This window comes from Panthera uncia, chromosome D4 (assembly GCF_023721935.1).
Source record: "Panthera uncia isolate 11264 chromosome D4, Puncia_PCG_1.0, whole genome shotgun sequence".
NCBI lineage: Eukaryota > Metazoa > Chordata > Mammalia > Carnivora > Felidae > Panthera > Panthera uncia.
Window position 1 is genome coordinate 39,359,308 of NC_064807.1, and position 26,478 is coordinate 39,385,785.

A 26,478-nucleotide genomic window follows, 5' to 3' on the forward strand; every position below is an offset into this window, starting at 1 on the left:
AAAGAAAGAAAGAAAGAAAGAAAGAAAGAAAGAAAGAAAGAAAGAAAAGAGAAAAGAAAAGAAAAGAAAAGAAAAGAAAAGAAAAGAAAAGAAAAGATTTCCGGCTTTGCTTTTCATACTTACTTTCATTTTGTAAAGCAGCCTCAGCCTTTTCAACAGTTACCAACAGATTTTCAGAAAGGTCTTTTCTCTTGCTCACTATTGGAAAACCATTCCAGACATACATCATTTCCTAATGAGGAAGAATGAAAAACCATTCGCAATTATGTGAGGTTATTCAATGTCCTTTACAACAAAGAAACTACTTCCTTGGTTGCTAGAGATCTCAAGACAGCATTCTGAGATCATTCTCCTTAGCTTTCCTCATATGGAGTATAGTGCATATAATTTCCCCTTTTCTTATTTTATGATATGCCTTTTTCCCTTTTATACCGTGAAGTAATTCAATATATATAGTATATTAGGTTTTTACTGAAAAAATGTACTCATTCATTTAAGCATCTCCTGGTATTCAGTTCTTTTGGCAGATAATAGGTTACAAATACAGAAATAAATAGAATACTTTTAACTGATACTATAAACAATTGTTATTTGCTATAAATTTTTGTTGTTATATTTAAGTAAAGGGAAACATTTTAAAATATCTGCCAATTGTTTACATAAAATGTTTCCAAGGACTTCACTGGGAATGAACACAGAAAATATTTTAATGGCTCTTTTATATCATTAAAAACATGTGACAGTCCAGCAATGCAATCCAATATGCAGAAAATGCATTCATTTAAAGGCCATATGGCTGAATGACAGCACCGAAAATGTAAACTAATGATTTCTCATTGCAAATTACGTTTCATAGGCTAACAGATGAGAATGTTTTTGGACCAAAAGCAAATATGCTTTTGCTTGAAAATATTTTTCTAACTTTCCTGGTAGTACAGTTCATATTTTTAAGGGTCTGAAATAAGCAAGATAATTAGTATCTTTTTAGAGATAAATGAATTTTAAAATATGATAAAGATATTGTTTGAACAGCTTCTCACAGGGAAGTAGTGGAAATGAGGAAAACACATTTGAGTGACAACAAAGTTATCTCTACTCTATGGCACTGAAAACTAAGATCATAACACTCTATTTTTTTTTTTTTCTAACAGTTTCTTGTTGCTAACAATGTTAAGACCTCAACTTAATACTTAACGGAATAGTTATGTGATGATTTTTTTAATTTTGTTTTTATCAATAGGCTCTTTTATCAGAAAGGGGCACCTGGGTGGCTCAGTCCATTAAGCATCCGACTTTTGGTTTCGGCTCAGGCCATGATCTCATGGTTTGTGAGTTTGAGTACCATGTCAGGCTCTGAGCTGAGGGCGCAGAGCCTGCTTGAGATTCTCTCTCTCTCTCTCTCTCTCTCTCTCTCTCTCTCTCTGTGTGTGTGTGTGTGTGTGTGTGTGTGTGTCTGTCCCCTGCTCACACACTCTCTCAAAATAAATAAACTTAAAAGAAGAAGAAGAGGAGGAGGAGGAGGAGGAGGAGGAGGAGGAAGAAGGCAAGCTCATATTTGAGATTTTATGAAAAATGGCAATTTGGTGAGATTCCTAGTTACCACAAATTCAAACCAATTCTACCCCCTTAAACCTGCAGAAAGAAGTGCAGTGAGTTACCCTTCCTTAAAACCCTTAATGATCAAAGCAGGCTATAGTTATGTACACACCAGCATCTAGGCTGTAGGGCACAGAAAGGACTATTATGCTTTAGAAAGTTCTTGCAAAAGTTCTATGACACAAAGAAAAAAATTCCCAATGCAAATCACTTGATAGAAATCAATCAGGAACAGATCTAAAAGCTGTATATGGTCAACCAGCAGCAGGCTCCCGTGTTAGCTGGAAAGGGGGATGTTTGGTCATTTTTGTGATTTGCATGGTGTTCCTGTTTTTATCTATGCTCAGATAGGATTGTAAAGTGATATTTTTGTCTCACTCCATCACAGGCACAGAATAACCTGGTCTGACAGTGGTGATCTCAGAGATATCTTAAGCGGAGAATACGTGGACCTGGGAACTAGGTACAGGCTAGCTCCTATCTGACACCTGCTGGGGGCTGCAGTGCTCTTTTTCACAGACTATAGAAAGAGCTCCTATGAGTCGATGACAAAAAAACTAATGAAAACTTACATTAGTATATGAACAAGTCACAAAAGAAGAAATAAAAATGAATCAGCACATGAAAAGATGCTCAACCACACCAACAGGCAAATGCAAATTAAAAGAGCACAACACTGTTGGTAGAAATTTAAACCAGTACAGCCTTTCTGGAGGGCAATGTGGCAATGTTAAATAGTAAATGCATACACCCTTCAACCAGGAATTCCATTTCTAGAAATATTTCCAGAGAATTATATGACCATGCACACACACACACACACACACACACACACACACAAAGTAAGTCAGGAAACCCCAAAGGAGGACTACAGATGTCAGCTTGTACGTAACGGCTTTTCTATGGTATGTGACACCTACGTAAAACCAAAGCCCCAAAGAGCCAGAATAATTTGAAATATTCAGGACTTTTTAAAGAAATCTCCATTAAGAAAATTTAAGTTGAAATTATGCTTTCATGAAGCCTAGCCTAAACAGCGTAACAATTAACAATGTGAGCTCCAACTTGTACCCCAATGTTTATAGCAGCACTCTCAACGATAGCCAAATTATGGAAAGTGCTTAAATGTCCATCAACTGATGAATGGATAAAGAAATTGTGGTTTATATACACAATGGAGTACTACGTGGCAATGAGAAAGAATGAAATATGGCCGTTTGTAGCAACGTGGACGGAACTGGAGAGTGTGATGCTAAGTGAAATAAGCCTACAGAGAAAGACAGATACCATATGTTTTCACTCTTATGTGGATCCTGAGAAACTTAACAGAAGTCCATGGGGGAGGGGAAGGGGGAAAAAAAAAGAGGTTAGAGTGGGAGAGAGCCAAAGCATAAGAGACTCCTAAAAACTGAGAACAAACTGAGGGTTGATGGGGGGTGGGAGGGAGGGGAGGGTGGGTGATGGGTATTGAGGAGGGCACCTGTTGGGATGAGCACTGGGTGTTGTATGGAAACCAATTTGACAATAAACTTCATATATTGAAAAAAAAAATACAAAAGGGAGTATATGTCATACAAAAGATGGTACAAAACAAGATCTGTTTAACTTCAGTTGTCTGATGAATTAAAATAAAGCAAAGACCCAGCAAAAAAAAAAAAAAAAAAAAAAAAGAATGTGAGCTCCAAAACTTCACTGCTGAATACAACAGCCTCCAACCAATTAGGGCACTTGAGCACGGAAGTGTGGCTATTCCAACCTGACATATGCCTTAAGAGTAAAATACACACTAGATTTCAAATAATTAGAACAACAGAAAAGAATACGAAATATCTCATTAAGTTTTTATTGGTTACGTGCTCAAACAGCAACATTTTATATATACTGGGTTAAACAAAATATATTCTTAAAATTATTTTAATTTTTAAATTTTTACCTTTTAATTTTTAATGTGGCTGCTAGAAAAGGCAGAAGCATATACGTGGCTTGCATTAGAATTCAACTCAACTTCAATTAAGCTGACTCACGTCTCTGCCTCAATTTCCTTATCTATAAAATGGGGCTATAAAGAGAAAGTACCCTTATGGTTACTATAAGAATTAAAGGATACATTTTTTTTTTTTTTTAATATATGAAATTTACTGTCAAATTGGTTTCCATACAACACCCAGTGCTCATCCCAAAAGGTGCCCTCCTCAATACCCATCACCCACCCTGCCCTCCCTCCCACCCTGCCCCCCTCCCACCCCCCATCAACCCTCAGTTTGTTCTCAGTTTTTAACAGTCTCTTATGCTTTGGCTCTCTCCCACTCTAACATCTTTTTTTTTTTTTTTTTTCCCCTCCCCCATGGGTTTCTGTTATGTTTCTCAGGATCCACATAAGAGTGAAACCATATGGTATCTGTCTTTCTCTGTATGGCTTATTTCACTTAGCAAGGGATACATTTTTTAAAATAGGCTTTCAAAAAATATTAAATGATATATATTTTTTTAATTTTTTTAATGTTTATTTTTGAGCGACAGAGACAGAGTGCGAGCAGGGGAGGGGCAGAAAGAGAGGGAGACACAGAATCCGAAGCAGGTTCCAAACTCTGAGCTGTCAGCACAGAGCCCGACGCAGGGCTCAAACTCATGACCTGAGCCGAAGTCGGATGCTTTACAAACTGAGCCACCCAGATGCCTCTAAAGTGATATATTTTTAAAATACCATAATGCCTAGAACATACCAACTGGTCAAAAAACATTAGCTATAATTTTTATGATTATTCCATTTTTAATAATTTATAAATCTTCGCCTTAGAAACACCCTTACAGTGGCTTTTAATTGAGTTAAACTTCACAGCAAAAGTTAGGTATGCTCCCTGCTGCTACGACAGACAATTTATTTCTAAAACACAAACAGTAAATAAGATAAAGGCAGATACCAGGGCGGGCAAGACGAGCTTCACAGGTGCAGGCAACGAAGAGGAGTAACGTCGAGACTTCCTCACAGCAAACTTCTCGGTGGGGATGGATTTCCCCGCAATTCTCTGCTTCAGACTCTCCACCTGTCTGCAAAGAGCCCAACCCCAACCCCAGCAACAGGTCATTAGAACACATATGTTGCTGACACCCGCAGTTTCCACGCTGTGCTCCCCAGAACGGCAGCATCGGCAGTATCTGGAAATTTGTTCCAGATGCAAATTTTCAGACTCCACCACAGACCTAAGATCGATGACCCCAGAGCTGCACCCAGCAATCCAGAGGCCGGTGAGTCCTCCGGGTGATTTGGATGTGTGCTCAAACGCGAGAACCACTGGGGTCCCCTTGGTGGCGCGGTCAGTTGAGCGTCCATCTCTTGGTTCAGGCTTAGGTCATGAGCTCATGGTCGTGAGACTGAGCTCCCCCCCCCCCCCGCCCCCCCCCCTGGCCTCCATGCTGACAGGGCAGAGCCAGCTTGGGATTCTCTCTCTCCCTCTCTCCCTGCCCCTCCCCCACTCACTCATATGCATATGAGCTCTTGTGTGCTCTCGCTCCCTCTCAAAATAAATAAATGAAGTTAAAAAAAAATGTGAGAACCACTGATTGACACACACTTCCCTCTAGTTAACTTAGCTCATGTCTTAATCTATCAAACACAATCAAAGAAATCTAGATATAAAATTGGCAATCTTCATAAGTAAGCAGGAAAGAGTCCCAAGTATTTACTTACACTGTGGATGCCCAGGGAAAGGAAAAGTGTGCATGGTACATTTCCTATTCCTATCTATTCTTACCTATTCCTACCTATTTGCTATGGCACAGATCTGTAAGATAATATGCCTCAAACACAGCCGTCGACTAATGTACTCTGAGCAAAAGTTTACCAAACACTGGTTATTTTGAAAATAATCAGCTAAGGTCGTGCACCACGTTTACAAACTTCCTCTTAAAAGTCTAAGGAATCCCAATTGCGAAATTCGCAAGCCCATAAAAATGAGCATAGGATGGAGAGACTCCATGTTCCCAGAGCACTTTCTTACACACAAATTTATAAGTGCATCCAACAGGCTGCTGCTCAGAGAAATATCCAATTACATCACTGAAAGAAAAGATGAAACAAGAGACAAAACACTACAATAAGAGGACAAGATTGTGTTCGGTTATTTCTGGGCACAATTTGGGGATAGGAGTTTTAAGGCAGAATGCTCATGATTGGATTGATGTTCGGTCACATCAGTGGAAGAAGCGGTGGAAATGTGAGGCGGGGGCCGAGGGCGGAGGACAGGAGCGTGTACGGCACAGGAGACCGCAAGGTTTGAACACTGCACAGGCTGTATGAAGAAAACGCTCATTTGGGCAACTCTCCTCTCACTGTCCTGACAGATTAGATGCTGTCATACAGCAGACCTCGAGCTTTCTCCTGAAAATGAGACTGATTACATGTTGCACAGAAATTACTTTGATATGAAGAAAATTCACTCTGAGGTGGAAGAAATAAGAGAGACTTAAAAGACTTCATTGTATCTTAATATTCCATTCCATTCCTTTTGTTGTTTGTGGGAAACAAGGACACGCATTGTACCAGTAAGAGGTGGCGTTTTTCATACCACGCCTTCCACTGAGGTTGATTCTACAGTTAGCATACATGGTCCTGTGTTCAAAGAGAGCTTTCAAAAAGAAGATAAAAAAGCGGTCCTAGTCGTATCTTCAAATCTGCTCTGACAAGTCCGACTGTTGGGCCAAGATGCTATTTCTCATAACGTGGGCACAGAACGCAGTACTCCATGTAAAAGGTTTTGTCGTTAATTATGTCTGAAGATGTAGCAGGGCTTCTCTGTTCCTTAACTTTCTCATCTCCAGGGCTCACCTCCTCCCCTCTACCAGAGCCAGCGGGCCCCGCAGTTGTATCTTACACCACTTGGTCACCTGCAACTTTTCTACTCAAAGCACAAACCCAAGCACACCACTCCGAATACCCTTCTCTTCACTCTAACTCGGCTGCTCTAGTAAGACTTTCAGTCTACTTGCCCTTCAACTTTCTCCCTATCCGCAATCTCCCTCTCTCTCCCTGTTCCTCCATATGCCTGCTTAGATCGCCCTGTCCTTTACGGCCGCACTCAATGGCCTCAGACCTAAACTCCCTTGTCCTCTGCCTAGTCGCTACACTCACCTGGCAAAAACCCAGCTCTGGATGATGTTCAGTGTGCCTCTTCCCTGCACCTGCAGTGAGAGCTGACGGGTATCTCCGTAAATTCATCAGCACCGCCTTCAGATGGGCCCTTGTTGCTACCTGCCATTCCGGCTACAGTGTTTCTCTCACCACCTCACTGTCCCGCTCTCTGCAACAATGGATTCCGAACACTCTCCATCCCCCTCGCACCTCCAGCCCACTCCTCCCTCTTTCAATAGATGACCCTGACTCCTCCTTTGTAAAGAAAGACACAAGTTAGGAGATGGAGAACCCTTCCTTGCATATTACACAAGCTTGCCTGCCTTGTGTAGGCTTGCCTGCCTCTGCACCTATCCTGGGCTTCCTCCCTTCTGATCCAGTAGCGGACCTGGCCCTCCTCCTAAATAAAACCAACCATGCCATCAATGCTTTGGATTCGAACTCCTCCTGCCTTTTCAGCAAACTTACAAATTATCAACTATCCCATTTCTTGCTTGTATGTGTAACTTCTCTTCTTCAGTTGGGTCTTTCCCAGTGGTTTCTAAGAATGCTCACAACTCTCCCATTAAAACATTCTCTGTCATGATATCTCCCTCCAACTACCAACGCTCTCTCTCCCCTCCCCTTCATAGTCAGAATTATCCAGGGATGCATTTATACTCAACTCTACATTTCCCTATGTCCCATTCACTCTTCAGCCACCTCCAGTCTGACTTCCACCTCTACTCGAGTACGTTACCAGCCCCTGCTAGGGTTACCGAGGATCCTGTCCCTCTGTCTTGTGTTTAAATGGAATATTGTGTGTTGTGAGATGTATTTTGAGTCACGCTTGACCTTTCTTTTCTTTTGACCTACATACAGCTGACCCTTGAACAACATGGGGGGTGGTTAAAGGCACCGACCCCCACAGAGTCAAAAATCCACATATAATTGGGGCTCCTGGGTGGCTCAGTTGGTTAAGCGTCCAACTTCGACTCAGTTTATGATCTCATGGTTTGTGGGATCGAGCCCCATGTCGGGCTCTGGGCTGACAGCTCAGAGCCTGGAGCCTGCTTCGGATTCTGTGTCAACCCCTCTCTCTGCCCCTCCCCTGCTTGCGCACACATGCTCTCTCTCTCTCTCAAGAATAAACAATAAAAAATTTTTTTTAACTCCCTAACTTTTTGACTCCCCCAAAGTTTAACTACTAATAGCCTTCTGTTGACCAGAAGCCTTATTGCTAACAAACAATTGGTTAACTCATATTTTCTATGTTGTATGTATTAATACCATATTCTAACAATAAAGTAGGTTAAAGAAAATCTGAGCAAATCATAAGAGAAAATACAGTATCAGTATTATACTGTATTTATAAAAAAAAAAAAAAAAAAAAAAAAGAAAGAAAAAAAGAAAAAACCTGCGTGTAGGTGGACCCACACAGTTCAAATTCATGTTGTTCGAGGGTCAAGTGTACATAAAATGTAGCATAATGTCCTATCAAATATCACCTTTTGGCTCTTCATTTTTTTTAATATGAAATTTATTGTCAAATTGGTTTCCATACAACACCCAGCGGTTAGCTCTTTAATGTGCAGTGCTCCTTCCTGTAGCAGGGTCATCTCTGGTTTCTGTTCCCCTCGTCTGAAACTGTATCACTGCAAGTCCCTGCTGCCCCAGCAGCTCCTCCTCCACCTTCAGACACCACCTCACTCGTCGCGCCTCTACCCTCTTATATACACTTCTCCTCCCATTGGGGGATGGGCCGGGGATAGCGGGTCCTGTTGGCGATGCAAGTTATTATCAGCTTCTGGCTTGCTAACTGTGGTCTCAGTCACCCCGAGCGGAAAGAACACCAGGTTTGCTCAGGAAGACAGAACATGGTGAGTTGAAAATGCTTTCACATGTCCAAGTGAAGGGGGCAAATGGAAACTGGATATACAGGTCTGGAGCTCAGTCAGGAAATCTGAACTAGGGATGTAAACTTGGCCTGGCTGAGATTTCCTAAGGTTGAGGCTCTAAGACATCAACATGTAACAGCTGGATAAAACAGGATGAGTCTACAGAGCTACTAAGATGGGATGGCAAGAAGAGTAGGAAGAAAAAAATTACTCAGGTATTGTAAGTTTGCAGTTATTTGCGTGACTATTTCATCGATGTCTGGTTCCGCTACCAGATCATAACCCAAGGACAGGAGCCACGCCTGTTTATTCAGCACCTCACACGGTATCCTTCATACAGAAGGTGCTCAAAAGTAAGATTACAGATGATTTATGGATACTTAGCTAAACAAAGTTAAACAGATTAGCTCACAAAAGACCTTCTATGAATATGGTTTTAAGGGTCCCTGCATCGAATGAGTAGAAATTAAAGAAAACATGAAGGTAACGCATGGGAGGGCACTTAGGGGAAAAGAAAGAGGTGTTCGGGATCCCCGTTACAGCAACGGTGCCCTGCTTACCTGAATAAGATGACTATATCCTCTTTAGTTGCTATGACATCCTCCTCTGGAAGCATACTCAAAATTGCAGCTTTCAAGAATACGTATGTTGCCTTCAGGAAAAGAAGAAAAGCAGCTGGTTATAGGGCATCTCTAGGTACGTGACATTTCTATCTTGCAAGTCGGGAACGACCTGCAAACTGTCCAGATGTAATACTTAAAAAGCCATCAAAGAAATAAAAGGAAATGAAGTCTTATACTGCTGTTCCTATTGGCAGTAACACCTTTCAGTTAATTTTGACCATTTTCCTATTATACAACTGTCATGTTCATGGGCGAGAAAGATCACAGAATGAACAAGAAATATGCACCTCGTTTCTCCCAACTTCCCACAAATAGATCAGAATTAATTTTAATTATGAAAAGCTTTGGGGTGCCTGAGCGGCTCAGTCAGTTAAACATCCGACTTCAGCTCAGGTCACGATCTCCCAGTTTGTGAGTTCGAGCCCCGCATTGGGCTCTGTGCTGACAGCTCAGAGCCTGGAGCCTGCTTTGGATTCTGTGTCTCCCTCTCTCTCTGCCCCTCCCCTGCTTGCGCTCTGTCTCTTTCTCTCTCTCTCTCAGAAATAAATGAACATTTAAAAAAAGAAGAAAAGAAGAGCTTTGTCATAAGGGCATCATAAAATTTACAGAAAAATTATCAAAGGTTATTGATATGTAATAACTTTTCAATGTAAGTGCACTTCATCCTCAGAGGTAAAGCTTCTTCGTTGAAAAGGACTGTTTGGATGGCTTTTAGAGCATGTAGTGCCGAGGGATAGTGCTTATAAACAGTAGGTACTTAATGCCTATTTCCTCCAACAAACCTCTAAGTTGAGAAAATAATGTTAATGTCATACTACTGAACAAACAGTCCTAAATAAAAATTATCCTGGACACTTATTAGCAAACAGGTAACATCAATGAAAGCATAGCACTTTACCTTGGACCATTTACTTTCTTTGCAAAGCAGATCAGAATAGTAATATGCCTCCATCCAGTTTTGTTGAAACACATAAATCCACATCAGCTCCCAGTAACAGAGATGGTGAAACTGTTTCCATTCTTCTTGAACTGAAATGCATTTTCGAAGTATCTCTTGTGCCTATAAGTCAATTGCATAAAGCTGATCATCCAGATATTACACAAGGAGGTAATAACCTAATGGAAAAATACATAAATCACTTTGTACAAAAAGAACAAAAGCATAACTCATTAAGCCACTCAATGTGATGATATATGTTCCTTTCCCTACATGCCATGATACAATTAAGTTCTGCCTCTTTCTTGATTTAGCTTCCTGAGGCAGCTGTGGAACTTTATAATGTGGGAGTAGTGACATTCCTTCCCAAGTAAGCTATAAAATGCAGAAGTCCTTTACAAAAAAGCTGAAAATAAAAGTCAGAACTTCCAGAAGTTAAAATATACCTTAAACAAAGTTAAAGGCAGACTGGGAGAAGATATCACTATATCCACAACTGGCCAAGAATTAACCCTTAGCATACAACAATTTTATAAAATCCTGAAGAAAAAGACCACTCAATGGGAAAACAAAGATATGAATGGGTAAATCAGAGAAAAAGATATACAAGTGACAAGCATACATATGAAAAAAAATTGTAAACTGAAAAATACAAATTTAAAAATTTAACTATCATATTTTGGCCATGACATGGGCAAAAGCAAAACAGATAATGTCCAGAGTTGCCAAAGTGCACAAGAAACAAGTTTTTTCATATCTTTATAGGAGTTTAAATGGAATAACCTTAAGTTAGAAGGGCAATTTGGCTAAATTTATTAAAATGCAAACATCTTTGACTTTGGAATCCTGATTATCAGAATCTATCTTATATAAATACACCTGTGCACGGAAACATACACATGATGATGGTTACAAGAGCATTATTTATAGTAGCCAAATGTCTATTAGTAGTGGACTGCTTTACTAAGTATCATATTTCCATCTCATGGAATAAAATCCAGCCATCAAAAAGAATGAAGAAGATTGAGATATACTGACCTGGAAAGAAATCCAAGACGCATTGTAAGTAGAAAAAAAAACAAATCAAAGAAAAATGCATACGTTTGACCTCATTGGCGTGGAAGAAAATTATTTGTGAGTATATTTATATGAAAAGCTCCACACTCTTCTTCTTCAAGAGAGTCAGTAACTACTTTCCTTTGATGAGGAGTATGTACCATACAGTGAAGGAGAAGTTGTATGTTATGCAGGGGCTAGCTTCCAAAGTCAGTATGTAATGCAGAAACTGATGACATTGTTTGAAAACCTCTTAAATGTGCCCACCTGTACTTCGCATAGTCTACCCTGAACTGCCTCATGTACTTAAAGTGTAAATATAGACTATATTGAGTAATTTATATACAGTAGATGCATATACCAAATTAAAATCGGGCATAAAAAATAACATATTTTTTCTCTATTTCTGCCTAGTGCATACAGCTGAATCTACTTATATAGAATGAGTCTAATGCAACTCCACCTTACAGACAACTCCCCAAGTTATTCTCCCAAAATAAATTACCTCTTCCACATTTCCCTTCAGCAGCTCTATCCGGGCATGATAAAACAACATGAGGGAGCCCTGCGGAGAAAGGAAGAAGACAGACCAATCAGTGGTCAGCCCTGCTTGACTGGTCATGGTTGAAACATGCACTTGAAATTCTAAGCATACATTTGGAAACTGCTGGAGGAAGGGTGCAAGGAGACTCTCTGCTTCCAGAACATTCACTTCTCCTGTACCTAGAAATTCAACAGGAAAAGCCTCAGTCTTCACGAAACAGGGTAGATACTTATAAGTAATTCTCCAAATTTCATTAAGATCTAGCAAACACCTATTCGTGGAAAAGATAAAAACTGCTAATTTGGCAATTTTGCATTTGGGAAATAAAATAAGACAAGTCCCATCTCTGACTTCACTTTAAGAAAGCTCTGGCACAGGCTAATTCTTAAGAATGGAAGGAGCTGTCTTTGAGTCCTATTTGGGCTTTCTGGTTTTAATAGCAATATTAACTTATCTTAGGCAAACATTTAATCTTCTATGCAAAAAGAAATCTAATACGAATATGTTAAAATAGATCACCTTAAGCAAACTTTATAGAACTTTTTAAGGAAAACAGATAAAAAAATTCAGTGAAAGAAACCCTCCATCCACCTCCTCTGCCAAATGTTATATGACAAATGTCACTATTTTCCAGTTTCACTGAAAAAGAGAAAAAAAGTAAGCAGATATAAACTACTAGCTTTTAGTGATATTTTTTCTAATTTTTTTAACTGAAGTATAATCAACTATTATGCTGGTTGGACCAAGGGTACAACCTCAATGTTTTACTTACTCAGACGAGAGGTAATCAGCTTTCAATGACATAAAATGTGGCACAGTCCTTACCAAGTATCAGGGAGATATAAGTGTGGAAAGCTAGAATAGTTAAGCAGCACAGTGGGGACCGCATGCTTCTTCCTGACGCGCCTTCCTGTAACTGCAGGAGCCCCAACTCCTGTGGGAAGTAAAAGCGTTTCAGAAGGACAGTGCATGACTGAAAAATCATATTCAGACACGACCAAGTGTTCACCTATCTCCCCACTCCGTGAAAGCAGGCTTTATTTTTTAAGAGCTTAGAAAGGGGTAATGCCTAACTAGAAGTAAACTTCACATTTTAAACTGGCGTTAAGATAATCTCACAAATTCTTTCTACTATGTGATTCTAGGGAGAGGATAAAGGCAGTGCTCATTTCATAGAAATGTTGTATTTCTCCTATAAAAATATTGATTTATTAAAACATATTGAGGATCTAAGTGCAAGGCATTATGGTTGGCATGAACAAACACAGTTTTGTTGTCAAAGATCTTTCCATCAAAATGCTACGTGAACACACAATTGTATTAACATATTGTGAGTGCCATAAAAAAGGTGGGTAAGTAAATGATTCTGGGTTAGGAATACTTGAGCCTCACTGGGAGAGAATAAGGGAAAGTTTGAGAACAGCTGACATTTCTCTCAAACCTAACGGATGGAGAGGATCTCAAGAGAACATTATTTGGAAGGATGGTGGCTAGGGAGGACATCCAAAATAGAGACCAGCAGAAGCACAGAAACAAAAAAGTACAAGGCCTGTTTGGGGGAAAAAAACAGTAGTTTCTTATACTGGTTCCCATATAGTTCTCAAAACCTGCCCTCTTTACTAACAGGGACAGCTTTTGCAATAAGACAACCCTGGTAATATCATATTGAGTATTACATTTAATAAATGTCATACACTACGAAGCAAGCACATGTAAATATAATGAACGAGGGAGGGGCGCCTGGGTGGCTCAGTCAGCTGAGCATCCAATTCTTGGTTTCAGCTCAGGTCATGGGTTCGTGAGGGGTCAGGTCATGGGGGTCATGGAGCCCCACATCAGGCTCCACGCTAGCAGTGCGGAGCCTGCCTGGGATTCTCTCTTTCTCCGTCCCTCCCCTCTTTCTTTGTCTTTCAAAATAATTAAGTAAACTGAAAAAGGAGAAGAAGAAGAAGGAGGAGGAGGAGGAGGAGGAGGAGGAGGAGGAGGAGGAGAAACATAATGAATTAAACTCATGGAAAACAAACTTCCTTAATTTTGTCATGAAGCTTGTAAAAGTACAAAGAAACCCAAAATACTACAACTATACTTGATCCGTGTGAATCATAAAATGTGAGACATGGAAATCTAGCCTAATTTCCTGGTTTTACAGAACACTCTAGGGTTGCTGAAATGTGAAAGAAGCATATTCTAACCACACAAGACTACTAAAGTCCAGCAAACAGCAACCTTAGTAAAACATAACTTTGAATTCCAGAATTTAGGTTAACAAAGATAAAAAATTTTAACTTTCAATAGAAAAACCATCTCGACTTCTGAAAAGTATGATCAAGACCCCAGTGGCTCTTTACTATCCTGCAAACAGATTGCCAATAATTGTCACGCTAGTTATGAGGATGTATTGCATTCCTTCGTATCCAACAAATAATGTTTGCATCTTCCCTGTCAAAATTAAGATAAAGTTAAATTTGTACCCTGTTTCCAGAAAATCCTATAAATTCTAGTAGTCTGATAATCCGTGCTGGTAAAAGGGAGAGCATCTGCAAGAAAAAAAAAAAAATACAAGCATACTTATTTGTTAGTGTATCTAACTATAAAGAAATGTTCACCTCCAAACAACTTTAAGTTTTAATAATTCAGTTATATGAAAAACTAGATCCAACTTTAAACCACTGCACATATCTCAATCATCACATATTGCACATACAGTAATCACTACCTGTGAATTAATTTCATTTAGCGAAGAAAATGAACCTAAAAAATTTAAAAACAACACAAAATGAACAAACAAAACCCTGGCCTTTTCCAGACGCTCTAAAGAATACATGCTCTTTTTATGTCGAATGATGAAGCGGTGAGAAGGCACTCCCTCAGGGCCCACTTCCAAATAAGGTTTCTCTTAACCTCCTTTCCCAGAAAGCAAGTTTGCTGAACTCCATATAACATGCGCGCATCACCCAAAAGTGAATAGCACGGTCCTGCGGTCCCTTTCTAGAACCACCCTGAGGAGCAGTGGGGAGGCACAAGCCAGCCAGTGCAGGACTTCGAGCGGTGCACCTGTTAGTTCCCTTTGCTTGGAAGGAGAGATGGCCACATGCGCAATTCTGTACAGACTCACAGGCTGAAGCCAAAGAGTTAGCTGGACGTTCAAGGATTTGGAAGCAGTATCACTGGGAAATTAATGACAAAAAGGTCTAGGGAGGAGTACAGTCCTCTCTGAATGAGCAAAAAAAAAAAAAAAAAAGGGAAGATGTTTGTGTCCCATGTAAATGTTCACCAAAGCCTGACCTGAGCAGAGGAGGATTTTCATAACCAGATGAATAAGATGACCTGTTCTACAGAGACCAGTCAGCCTCTTTCTCCAGGCACCCCCATCATCGACCAGTGGGCTCATGAACAAAGAGGCCATGGTGACATACATACTCATGTGTACTATTTCCTTTACCCCTTGACTTTCTCATCAATTCTAGTCAAACCTTGACAAATATCAAAATCCCTAAATAATATATTACAATTTGACGATATCTACTCAAACTCTTCGTCTCCCTCACAGCATCATAATCGCTCCTCAAGCTATATCACTGCTGCCTCACCTATTTCCAATTCCAGAGCCACCATTGCTAAAGCAACAGTATTTCTGATGTGAAAATGGAACCAGATTCCAAGCTCCTTCTTACCAAAACTTTTACTAACCCATTCAAGTGCTGCACGCTTCCCCTATTGTACAATCCAAAACGACTCTGAGCATGTGCAGAACGTTACCACACATACTGGCCAAACTCGCCACTGGGTCACAACACAGAAAAATGGATCGCACTCTAGCTACTTGTCAACCAAACCCAGGTAGAGGTTCATACGCAGTAGAGAAGGCGCTGAACATCTTAGGTTCTTTTACAAAGGCTTCTGGTGGCTTTATAATTATTTACTTACCAAATTAAAGGCACCTATTCCAAGCTTGACACCCCCTTCAAACTCATAGAAGAACTGCTGCTCAACTTTGTTCTTCTGAATTACATGCAGGATAGAAAGACATTCTCTAGATTGAAGAAAAAATGTTATTGCATAAGTTTACTAGGACTCTGCAAATTCACATTAAGTCAACTTTCCCACTTATGCACGATAAAGTAATTGTCATTAACCGAAATACTAGACAACTTTTAAATGGAGGCAGCTGTGCTGAGTTTAACCTGAAGGCCACTTGGGGAATAGTCATTAAGGAAAAACGGACACACCCATTTCTACATGTTTATCAGGACCCATCTTTCTGGGCTGAAAGCAAGACAGAGTTGGAACGTGAGCGAGCATGACTCCAGAGCCACAGGACCACAGGGCTATGACCTCACAGCTCTCCAGCAATATTGTACGGAAGCCTTCCTAGATGTGCTCCATTCCTCGGCTGCTGTGCGCACTTCAGCAACCCTACTTTCCACCGAAGGACTGAGATGCTACCGCCAAAAAGATGTGAATTTCAGCGTGATCACCATGATCTCAGACCAAATAAATTCTAGAGTTTGCCAGTAGGAAAACTGAGGAAGGACAGCAAGTTCCATCAAAATTGCACATCTGTCTTTCTTTTTTTCCTATTCCGTCCAAGCAAATCTTTTAGGTTTCTCATATTAATTTCTTTTCTATGCACTTCCCCCCTCCCTTTCACATGTTCAAAAGGCAAATACTTAATCCGAGAAGTGCAAATTAAAACAATGATAGGGGCGCCTGGGTGGCTCAGTCGGTTAAGCGTCCGACTTCGGCTCGGGTCATGATCTCACAGTCCGTGAGTTCGAGCCCCGCGTCGGGCTCTGTGCTGACAGCTCAGAGCCTGGAGCCTGCTTCCGATTCTGTGTCTCCCCCTCTCTCTGACCCTCCCCTGTTCATGCTCTGTCTCTCTCTGTCTCAAAAAAAAATAAATAAACATTAAAAAAAAAATTTTTTTTAAATGAAACAATGATAAAGATGTAAAAGTTGGTAATGAACAGGAATTGCTTACCAAATTGACAAATAAATTTTTAAAAGGTAGTAAGAAATAACCAGATATTATGTATCACCTTGTGTGATGTAACTATGAAGCATACAACTTCATTTATGATATATTCTAGCCAAATTTATTTAACTGGAATCCAGTAAGCCTACAGATCTCATTTCCAGTTTACAGGAAATAAAAGGAGCTAGAAGGCTGTGGAGTGAATTAGTTATGTACCCCTCCCCCCACCTCACCTCCAAATTCCTATGTTGAAGCTCTATGCCCCAGTGTGAGGATATCTGAAGACAGGAATTTTTAGGAGGTCTAAAAATCCTTAATTAAAGGATGGGGTCCTAGTCTGGTAAGACTGGTGGTCATAGAAGAAAAAGAAGAGAGAGGTTATCTCTCTCTTGGCCATGTGAGGGCCAAGAGAGAAGATGGCCTGGCTGTCTGGCCTACAAGCCAGAAAGAGAGCTCTCTCCAGAATCGGATCATGCTGGCACCCTGATCTTGGACTTCCAACCTCCAGAACTTCAAGAAAATAAAATTCTATTGTTTAAGCCACCCAGTCTGTGGCATTTTGTTCTGGCAGCCTGAGCTGACTAAGACAAAGAACAACCTGAATGGAAACTCGAAAAAGCCATCAAACAAATCCATGGGACATTCTGCAGGACAAGTGGCTTGCGCTTTTCAACAACCATCATGAATAGAAAGACTGTTCCAGAATAAAAGAGACGTAATGGACATAAACACAGGATGCAGTAGACAGTCGTGGGTTGCATCCTGATACAGACACACCAGCAGTAAAAGAAATTTGGGGCCAACTAGTAAAATGTGAAGGTAGATTATTACACGAAATGAAGATTTATTGACATCGAAAAGTAAAAGAGAAGGTTATGGGGCACCTCGCTGGCTCAGTCATAAGACTGTGCAACTCTTGATCTCAAGGTCATGAGTTCAAGCCACACACTGGGTATAGAGATTACTTAAATATATAAAGCTTTTTAAAAAAAGGAAAAAGCAGGTTACAAAAGAGTACGCACATTAAAAAATACATTTAAAAGATAAAAAAATAAAAAGTACATATATCTTTACATTTGTATAGGAAAAATTCTGAAAGAATACATACTAACATACTAGCAGCCATTATTACTGGTGAAAAGAATATCGGGTGTGTGTGTTAATATTTGTTCATCTACATTCTCCCATTTTCCTCAATATGTATTCTGCTTTTGTGATAATAAAGCACTATTTTAATTTTTTTTTAATGGAAAACCAGTGTTGGCAAAGACAAAAACAAATAGACATATTCATCTGCTTTGGTAAAAGGTGGTTATAGTACACAGATTGGCAAGCTATTGGAACCTAAGCATGCCCATTCATGCATTTTTTGTCTATGGCTGCTTATACTCTACAGTCTTAGAATTGAGTAGTTACAACAGAGATCTTAGGACTCTCAAGCCTAACATATTTGCCATCTAGCCCTTTTAGAAAAAGTTTGTCGACCTAATTATTTTTCAGAATGATTTTGCAATATAAATCAAAAATCTTAAACACATGCATACCTTTGACCCAATAAATCCAATTTTATTCTAAGGAAATAGCATGGATACACACAAAACTTTACCTATAAGGAGAGATACTGTATTACTATTTATAATGAAAATGTATAAACAAACTAAATAGGCAAAAACAGAAAATGAATTAAGAAGACAGTCACATGAGTGTATATCTTTATACATACACACATATGGTATACCCACATAATGGTATGCTATATAGCCATTAAAATCCATGATGAACTAAAAATATTTAATGACCTAATATTTTGTGACATGAAGTAAAAGAGGAAATTTCAAAATGACAGGAAGCATATAATTTCATTATATAAGAATATAATTATAAGCTCAGGCACATGCGTTAAAAACTCAAACATCAAAATATAGGTAGGATGGCAAGAGGCAGAAACAATGGTCAGAGTTCTTTTCTTCTTTGATAATAATATAAATGTTGTATTTTCTGATAATAGATGCTTGTTACAAAATTTCCAAATACGTGGAGAAGGTGTGAGTGCCTCCACATGACTATCCCGCAGAGAGATGGTCACTGTTAACAGCCTGGTACATAACTTTCTAGGAAGTTTTATGTGTTAGTGAGAATGCGATATTTAAAAACCACAAATGGGATCATATAGCATATACGTTATATAGGTTATATTGCTGATTTTCCATGAAAATGCATGAGAGCTACCTTATTTTTTAACAAGAGCATATTATTCTATTCTATGGAATAACTTATTTAACCAGATTCTTATTGTTAAACATTTGTTTCCAAATTTTCCATATTATAAACAGTGCTGCTAAAAGTGTGCTTATACATTCATTAAGTACTTTTCCTACATCAAGTACCATAACTATAGTTAATCTATCACAACTGTCCTTAGGATAAATCCTTAGAAAAGGGACTTCTGAGATCAAAGGCAATACACTTTCTTAATTTTGATACATACTGTCAAACATCCTCCAAAAAAATTGTATCAACTTAGATTCCCACCAACTTATGAGCTCCTCACACTGTCATCTGCCCTGAGTCTTTAGATCACATTTCCATTGGCATATTTTATTGTGGTATAGTTTGCCCTGACGAAAATTTAAACATCTATTTGGTCAAGTCAGTCTTTTATGGTTCCTGATTTTATGTCACACTCAGAAAAGCTTCTGAAATTGACATCATGTATCTACTGATATGATACACTACAAAGGACACAATATCACTTACATGGTATTCTTGCCATAAATGCAAAATCTGCATTTAATCATAAGAAATATTAGATAAGTCCCCACTGAAAGATGTTCTACAAAATAACTGCCCAGTATCCTTCAAAAATATCAAGGTCATAAAAATAAAGACAGACTAAGGGACTCTTTCAGATTAAAAAAGACTAAAGAAACATAACAACTACATGCAACACCTCTGATCTCGGATTCAGTTCTAGACCAGAAAAAGGACACTGATAGGACAATTAGAGGAATCTGGGTAAATGTTAGTACCCATGTTAGTTTCTTGAATTTAATAATTATACTGCAGTTCTAAAAGATGTTAACATTTGTGGGGCGTCTGGGTGGCTCAGTCGGTTAAGCGTCCAACTTCGGTTCAGGTCATGATTTCAAGGTTTGTGGGTTCAAGCCACATTTAGGGCTCTGTGCTGACAGCTCAGAGCCTGGAGCCTGCTTCAGATTCTGTGTCTCCCTCTCTCTCTGCCCCTCCCCTACTTGTGTTCTCTCTCTCTCTCTCTCTCTCAAAATTAAATACACATTAAAAAATGTTTTTCTTTAAAAAATATATTAACATTTGTGAATCTGAATGAAGAACACATAAAAATTCTTTGCAAAATTCTGAAGTTATTTCAAAGTGAAAAAATTTTTAATAAAAGTTTAAAGGCTTAAGTGCTTTAGGACTACAAAAAATACTTTCCTATTTTCACTAGTACTCTTTTAAAAATATTTTAGGGGCACCTGGGTGGCTCAGTTGGTTAAACATCCGACTTCAGCTCAGGCCATGATCTCACAGTCTGTGAGTTCGAACCTCGCATCGGGCTCTGTGCTGACAGCTCAGGGCCTGGAGCCTGCTTCTGGTTCTGTCTCTCCCTCTCTCTCTGCCCCTCCCCCACTCATGCTCTCTCACTCCCTCAAAAATAAATAAACATCAACAAAAATTTAAATATCCTTAAAAAAATAATAAATAAATAAATAAAAATATTTTAATATTGGGGATCCTGGGTGGCTCAGTCAGTTAAGTGTCTAACTTCAACTCAGGTCTTGATCTCACAGCTCATGAATTTGAGCCCCACATTGGGCTCTATGCTGACAGCTCAGAGCCTGGAGCCTGCTTTAGATTCTGTGTCTCCCTCTCTCTCTGCCCCTCGCTGCTCACGCTCTGTCTCTCTTTCTCTCAAAAATAAACATTTAAAAAAATTTTAATATATCTTAATATTAAATTCACATGGAATTTATTTTTATATTTTTTTTCCAAAATGAAGAACCAATTTTCCCCAAACCATTTGTTAAAGTATCCATCTTTTCCCACTGTTTTGAAAGACATACATACATACATTCATATATATATATGAATGTGCGTATATATATATATATATATGAATGTCACATATTTTCAATTCCCAGGTTAATGTCTGTGTATGCAAAAATACATGCATGCACACACACACATACACACACAGAGTCTGTTTCAAAACTCTATCTGTTCCATTCCATTGATATATATGTTTGTGCCATTTTAAGACTACTTGAATTGGGACACCTGAGTGACTCAGTCTGTTAAGCGTCCAACTTCAGCTCAGGTCATGATTTTGCTGTTTGTGGGTTCACGCCCCACATCAACCTCTGCTGACAGCTCAGAGCCTGGAACCTGCTTCAGATTCTGTGTCTCCCTCTCTCTCTGCCCTCCCCTGCTCATGTTCTGGCTCTCTCTCTCTCTCTCTCTCCCTCAAAACTAAACATTAAAAAACTATTTTTTTAAAAAGACTACTTGAATTCATTCAGTTTTTTTAAGTTTTTATGACTAGAAAAGCAATTAGCTCTTTAACATTCTTTTGTATCATCTAAAAAGTATTTCAGGGGCACCCGGGTGGCTCAGTCGGTTAAGTGTCCAACTTGGGCTCAGGTCATGATCTCGTGGTTCACGAGCCCGCATCGGGCTCTGTGCTGACAGCTCAGAGCCTGGAGCCTGCTTCGATTCTGTGTCTCCCTCTCTCTCTGACCCTCCCCCCCACATTCATGCTCTGTCTCTCTCTGTCTCAAAAATAAATAAACGTTAAAAAAAAGAATTAAAAAAATAAAATTAAAAAAATAAAAATAAAAAATAAAAAGTATTTCAAGAGGAAAACTAAAAACAAAATGTCAATTCCCAAAATTTCTGCCCCACCTATACGATTTTGAATGGAATCTAATTTTATTAAATCACTTTGTGTGAAAGTATCTCTTAAAACACTAAATCTTGGTTCTGCACTAATGGGGATCTGCTCCTAGTAATGACACACACACTAGCTTGTATTAGATTAACTGTCTCACAGATAACAATGATAAACTTTAGAATTTAAATATTTTTTAAGTTTATTTATTTTTGAAAGAAAGACAAAGAAAGTGAGCGGGGGAGGGGCAGATAGTGAGGGAGAGAGAATCCCAAACAGAGCCAGATACAAGGCTCAAACCCACAAATCGTGAGATCATAACCTGAGCTGAAACCAAGAGTCAGATGCTTAACCGACTGAGCCCCCAGGCACCCCTTAAATATATATTTAAAATGTATTTTCAGGCACTGGAAAGTGAAAACAAAAAGTAGGAGAAAACTGGAGAAGAATTAGCCTTTGAAAGATGAGAACAATTCTCATATGGACTTCACGTTTACATGGCTAGTCAGCTGAAAGTAATCTCCAGTCCACTCAATATGGGGTGCCTACAACTGATGATACAGAAAGCCACACAGTCCTATTGCCTTAAAAAGTCAGAGTACAGAGTTCAAGACTGCCAGAGTGGCTGTGAGGCAATGGAAAAATTTTCAGATAGGGGAGAACCACACAGGAGGAAAAAACCAAGATCAAATTCTTGTTGGACCCATGAACTATTGGAATACTGGAGAGACTCCAAAGAAAAGCAAAAGCAAGAGCAAGACAGAAGAAATAAAGGAGCCATGACTTCAGGTGCTACCTTCTTGCAGAGAGTCAAGAGTTTGGAGTCTAAGTCTAGTCAAATTCATGATTCCTAGAACAAGTATCAGCACTCTTCCAAGAAGATAATAGAATCCAGAGTCTCTATAATGAATCAATACCTAGTGCACAATTTAAATACTGTTGTCAAGAGAAGACACAAAATGATATGACATATGGTCAAGAGAAAAAGCAAGCAATAAAAACTGACTCCAGGATGACCCAGAGAGCCAATCCAAAAAAACAAAAACAAAAAACCATACTTTTCAATAAACAGTACCACAGTGACTTGTTGAACAAAATCAGACTGACTAATATGTGTAATTGGACCTTAAAAGAAGAGGAAAACAGTGAAAATGGAGCATAAAAAAATATTTGTAGAAATAATGGCCACAATTTCTCAAAGCACACTTAAACACGTTGCAAACTACTGAGAACCAAAGGCACAAGAGTCTTCAAAGCAGTCAGAAGAAATGATACATTACAGACAGGGACTGGTAATACATACAACAGCTGACTTCTGATCAGAAACAACAGAGGCCATAATACAATGGACTGACAGTTTGAAAGTGGTGAAAGAAGAAAAAAGAAAACCTTGTAACCCAGAATACTGTACTAAGCAAAAATAGCCTTCAAAAATGAAGACGTTTTCAGATAAATGAAAATGGAGAGAATTATTGAAAGCAGACATGTACTACAAGAAATATTAAAAGGAATTCTTCAGTCCAAAAGTATACAGAAACGAATGAAGAATACCAAAAATGGTAACTATATATATGAGTAAATAGAAAAATCTGTAAGATATCATAGTTTAAAGAAAAAGTGTGACACTGCATCGTGAGGTTTATAATATATGTAAGTGTACTATCATAAGAATAGTATAAAAGACAAGTGGCAAATGAAATTATACTTCCACAAAGTTCTTATGTTTTATGGGCAACAGTGCGATATTAACTCTAAGTTGACCGTTGTAAGGTAAGAAGGATTTTATAATCACTAGAGCAACCTTTAAAAAATTAAAGAGGGCTATAGCTAAGAAAACAATAGAGGGGTTGATTACACTGGAATATATATTTTTAAATTTTTATGAAAGCAAAGAAAGGCAAAAAAGAACTGGGAAAACCAAATAAGGCAAGAGAAAAAAAAAATGGTAGCCACAAGTACAAACATATCGTTCGTTACATTGAGTAAAAAAGCAAGATCCAGCTACAAGCCTCTATAAGAAATGCAATTTAAATATTAAAACAAAGATAGGCTTAAAATAAAAGAATATATGACATGTAAACACTAATTATTAAAAAAAGCATGAATAAATACATTAATAGCAGATGAAACAGACTTCAAGACAAGAAATAATCATAAGGAGTTAAGTAGAGACATTTCATAACAATTAAGAGTTTAAGGGGTGCCTGGGTGGCTCATCGGTTAAGCATCTGACTTCAGCTCAGCTCATGATCTCACAGCTCGTGGGTTCAAGCGCCACATCAGGCTCTGTGCTGACAGCTCGGAGCCTAGAGCCTGCTTCGGATTCTGTGTCTCCATCACTCTCTCTACCCGCCCCCCTCTCAAAAACAAATAGACATTAAAAAAAAAAATTTGAAGTTTAATTCATTAGAAAAACAAAACAATTAAAACACACATCAATCTAATAACCAAGGTTCTAAACACTGACAGAACTAACAAGAGAAATGGGTGACTCCAGAATCAGAGTTGGAGATTTTTACTCCATGAACAAATGATAGAACAACTAGATAAAAGTCAGTAAGGATACAGAACATATGAACAACACTATGGCCCACCTCCATTGACTATTTAAATCACTGCAGAAAACTTTACCAAGCAGGGCACTGCTCTAGTCTGGACCAAAGACATACCTGTAATTTTAAATCTATAAATTGATTTTAGGAGAGAAAAACTAAGATTATGTAATTAGAAATTGTGTTAGTAGCACTTTTTTTTTCAGCTATTTTTCTCAAAATTGTATTTAAACTTAAACTCTGTTGTCCTATAGCACTGAATACATACTCAGTAAGCCAAAAAATCAAGTGCATTTTCACCAACACCAAATAAAAAAAAAACCTAGTCGTATTTAATGAGAATTTTTTAAAGTACAAAGGGGACATAGTATAAGAATCATTTAAAAATGAGATCTTAAAAAATAAATAAATAAATAAATAAATAAATAAATAAGATCTTAATTTTTAACTTACTTATATATTTGGTAACTTGTCCTAATTTTGAGTCCACCTTTGATGAAGTTGATCATATTTTCATCCTGAAAACAATTCAATGAAGTAATTAGATCACTTAGCAAAAGATTCTTACACTGTCCTCACATCTGGGTATTTGTTTGATTAGAACAAAATCCTCCCTATCTTTTGAGGACATAATCTTTAAATTGAAACATTCCTCTTGCGGGGCGCCTGGGTGGCTCAGTCGGTGAGCGGCCGACTTCGGCTCAGGTCATGATCTCACGGTCCGTGAGTTCAAGCCCCGCGTCGGGCTCTGTGCTGACAGCTCGGAGCCTGGAGCCTGGAGCCTGTTTCGGATTCTGTGTCTCCCTCTCTCTGACCCTCCCCCGTTCATGCTCTGTCTCTGTCTCAAAAATAAATAAACGTTAAAAAAAAAATTTTTTTTAAAAGAAACATTCCTCTTGCTTTACATTTGAAATGCTTTTCTGTAATTGGTCTTCCACGTTAGATGGCAATAAAAAGAAAACATGTCAAAAATCTTTGCAACACTTCAAATAAGTAATTAAGGAAGTAATCCTTAGCAATTAGGGGCAAAATAAGTTAGTTCAAATCTACTGTAATAAACATCATCTACTGTGCAATTTTCTTCTGGGCTCAACAGAATCCAAACGGCTGATTTAAGGGGTATGCCTTAAGGGCAAACTTTCCAATCCATCATACTCCAGTAAATGGAATGATGGTTCTTCTTTGGCAGGGTACTTTAGCATTCAATCTGTTTAACATTGTAAATTTCACTAATACATATTTCCAAAACAAAAATTATTGATCTGGATTCTAAACTGATTGGCACTAATATGCAATTTTGTTTGGTGGGAAAAAAAATCACTTCACTTCTCCTTGCCTCATGGTCATCAACCATAAAATTGAGGCAGGGGCCTAAATGAATGTCATCTTCAGGGCCAACATTCCAGGATTCTAAGAGAATCTCTTAACAAATTATATCCAAAACTGCTTAAAGGAAGTTAGTCAACAGATGGAGCTACTGGAGACAGTTCCCATGTTTCCCATTTCCGTGGACGATGTTTTCCTAGCCTATTGATAATGGAAAGCTGCTCTGGTATTGATTCACTGTGCACTTCAGCATCCTTCCGAAGCAAGAGAAAAACTTATTTTAGTATATAAGTTTCATTAATTATTAAACCTTTGACATTCAAATTATTATAAGCACTGATAAGTACAAAATTCACCATGCAACATAAATGTTCATCTTCTCATTTTAAGGAGCCTTATGCTTACACAAGTTCCAATACTGGCCAGGAAAGAATTTCTCAAACCACTTTAAAATCTGCCTCCAATAATAATATTTCATTTCATGATTCACCAAAAACATTGACTGAATGCCTGTTTTACACCTGCCATCTGAATGCAAAACCAGTCAAGAGCAATAAAAGGCGCTAAGGGCTAGAGTCAGGCACCTGGGCAGAGATATGCACAGGAGGTCATGAGAGCACAAAGTAGGGGAGGGGGGCATGGAGAGGCCCATAAAATTTCCTGAAAGCAACAGGCGCTTAAGGCACAAAAAATGATTAGGATGGGGCCAGAGGAAGGAAGGCAAACCAGATGTGAGCTTCGCAAGCAAAGGGAAACTGAAGTAGAAAGGCAAGGAGGCGTTAAAGATCATGGCGTGTACTTGGCCATCTGTGTTTACGTCACCCAGCGCTGCTGCAGAAGCTACTGCAAAGACCGCAAAACCAAGGAGTAACAAAGCTACCTCTACCCATGCCACTCAGGTATGCGTCATACATACCTGCCAATAGCATCTGAGCACATGGTAAGGGGGGGGGGGGGG

General features: G+C 38.8%; 1 protein-coding gene across 1 annotated transcript in view; it reads right to left on the bottom strand.

Annotated features, from left to right (window-relative positions):
- TTC39B (tetratricopeptide repeat domain 39B) overlaps nt 1-26,478 on the bottom strand; it is a 128,220-nt gene that overhangs the window by 17,137 nt on the left and 84,605 nt on the right. The window contains 10 exon segments of the mRNA XM_049634890.1: nt 124-232; nt 4,518-4,644; nt 9,162-9,253; nt 10,123-10,284; nt 11,723-11,782; nt 11,873-11,940; nt 12,587-12,695; nt 14,233-14,298; nt 15,689-15,794; nt 24,648-24,712. Of these exon segments, the coding sequence (XP_049490847.1) occupies nt 124-232; nt 4,518-4,644; nt 9,162-9,253; nt 10,123-10,284; nt 11,723-11,782; nt 11,873-11,940; nt 12,587-12,695; nt 14,233-14,298; nt 15,689-15,794; nt 24,648-24,712 (964 nt within the window).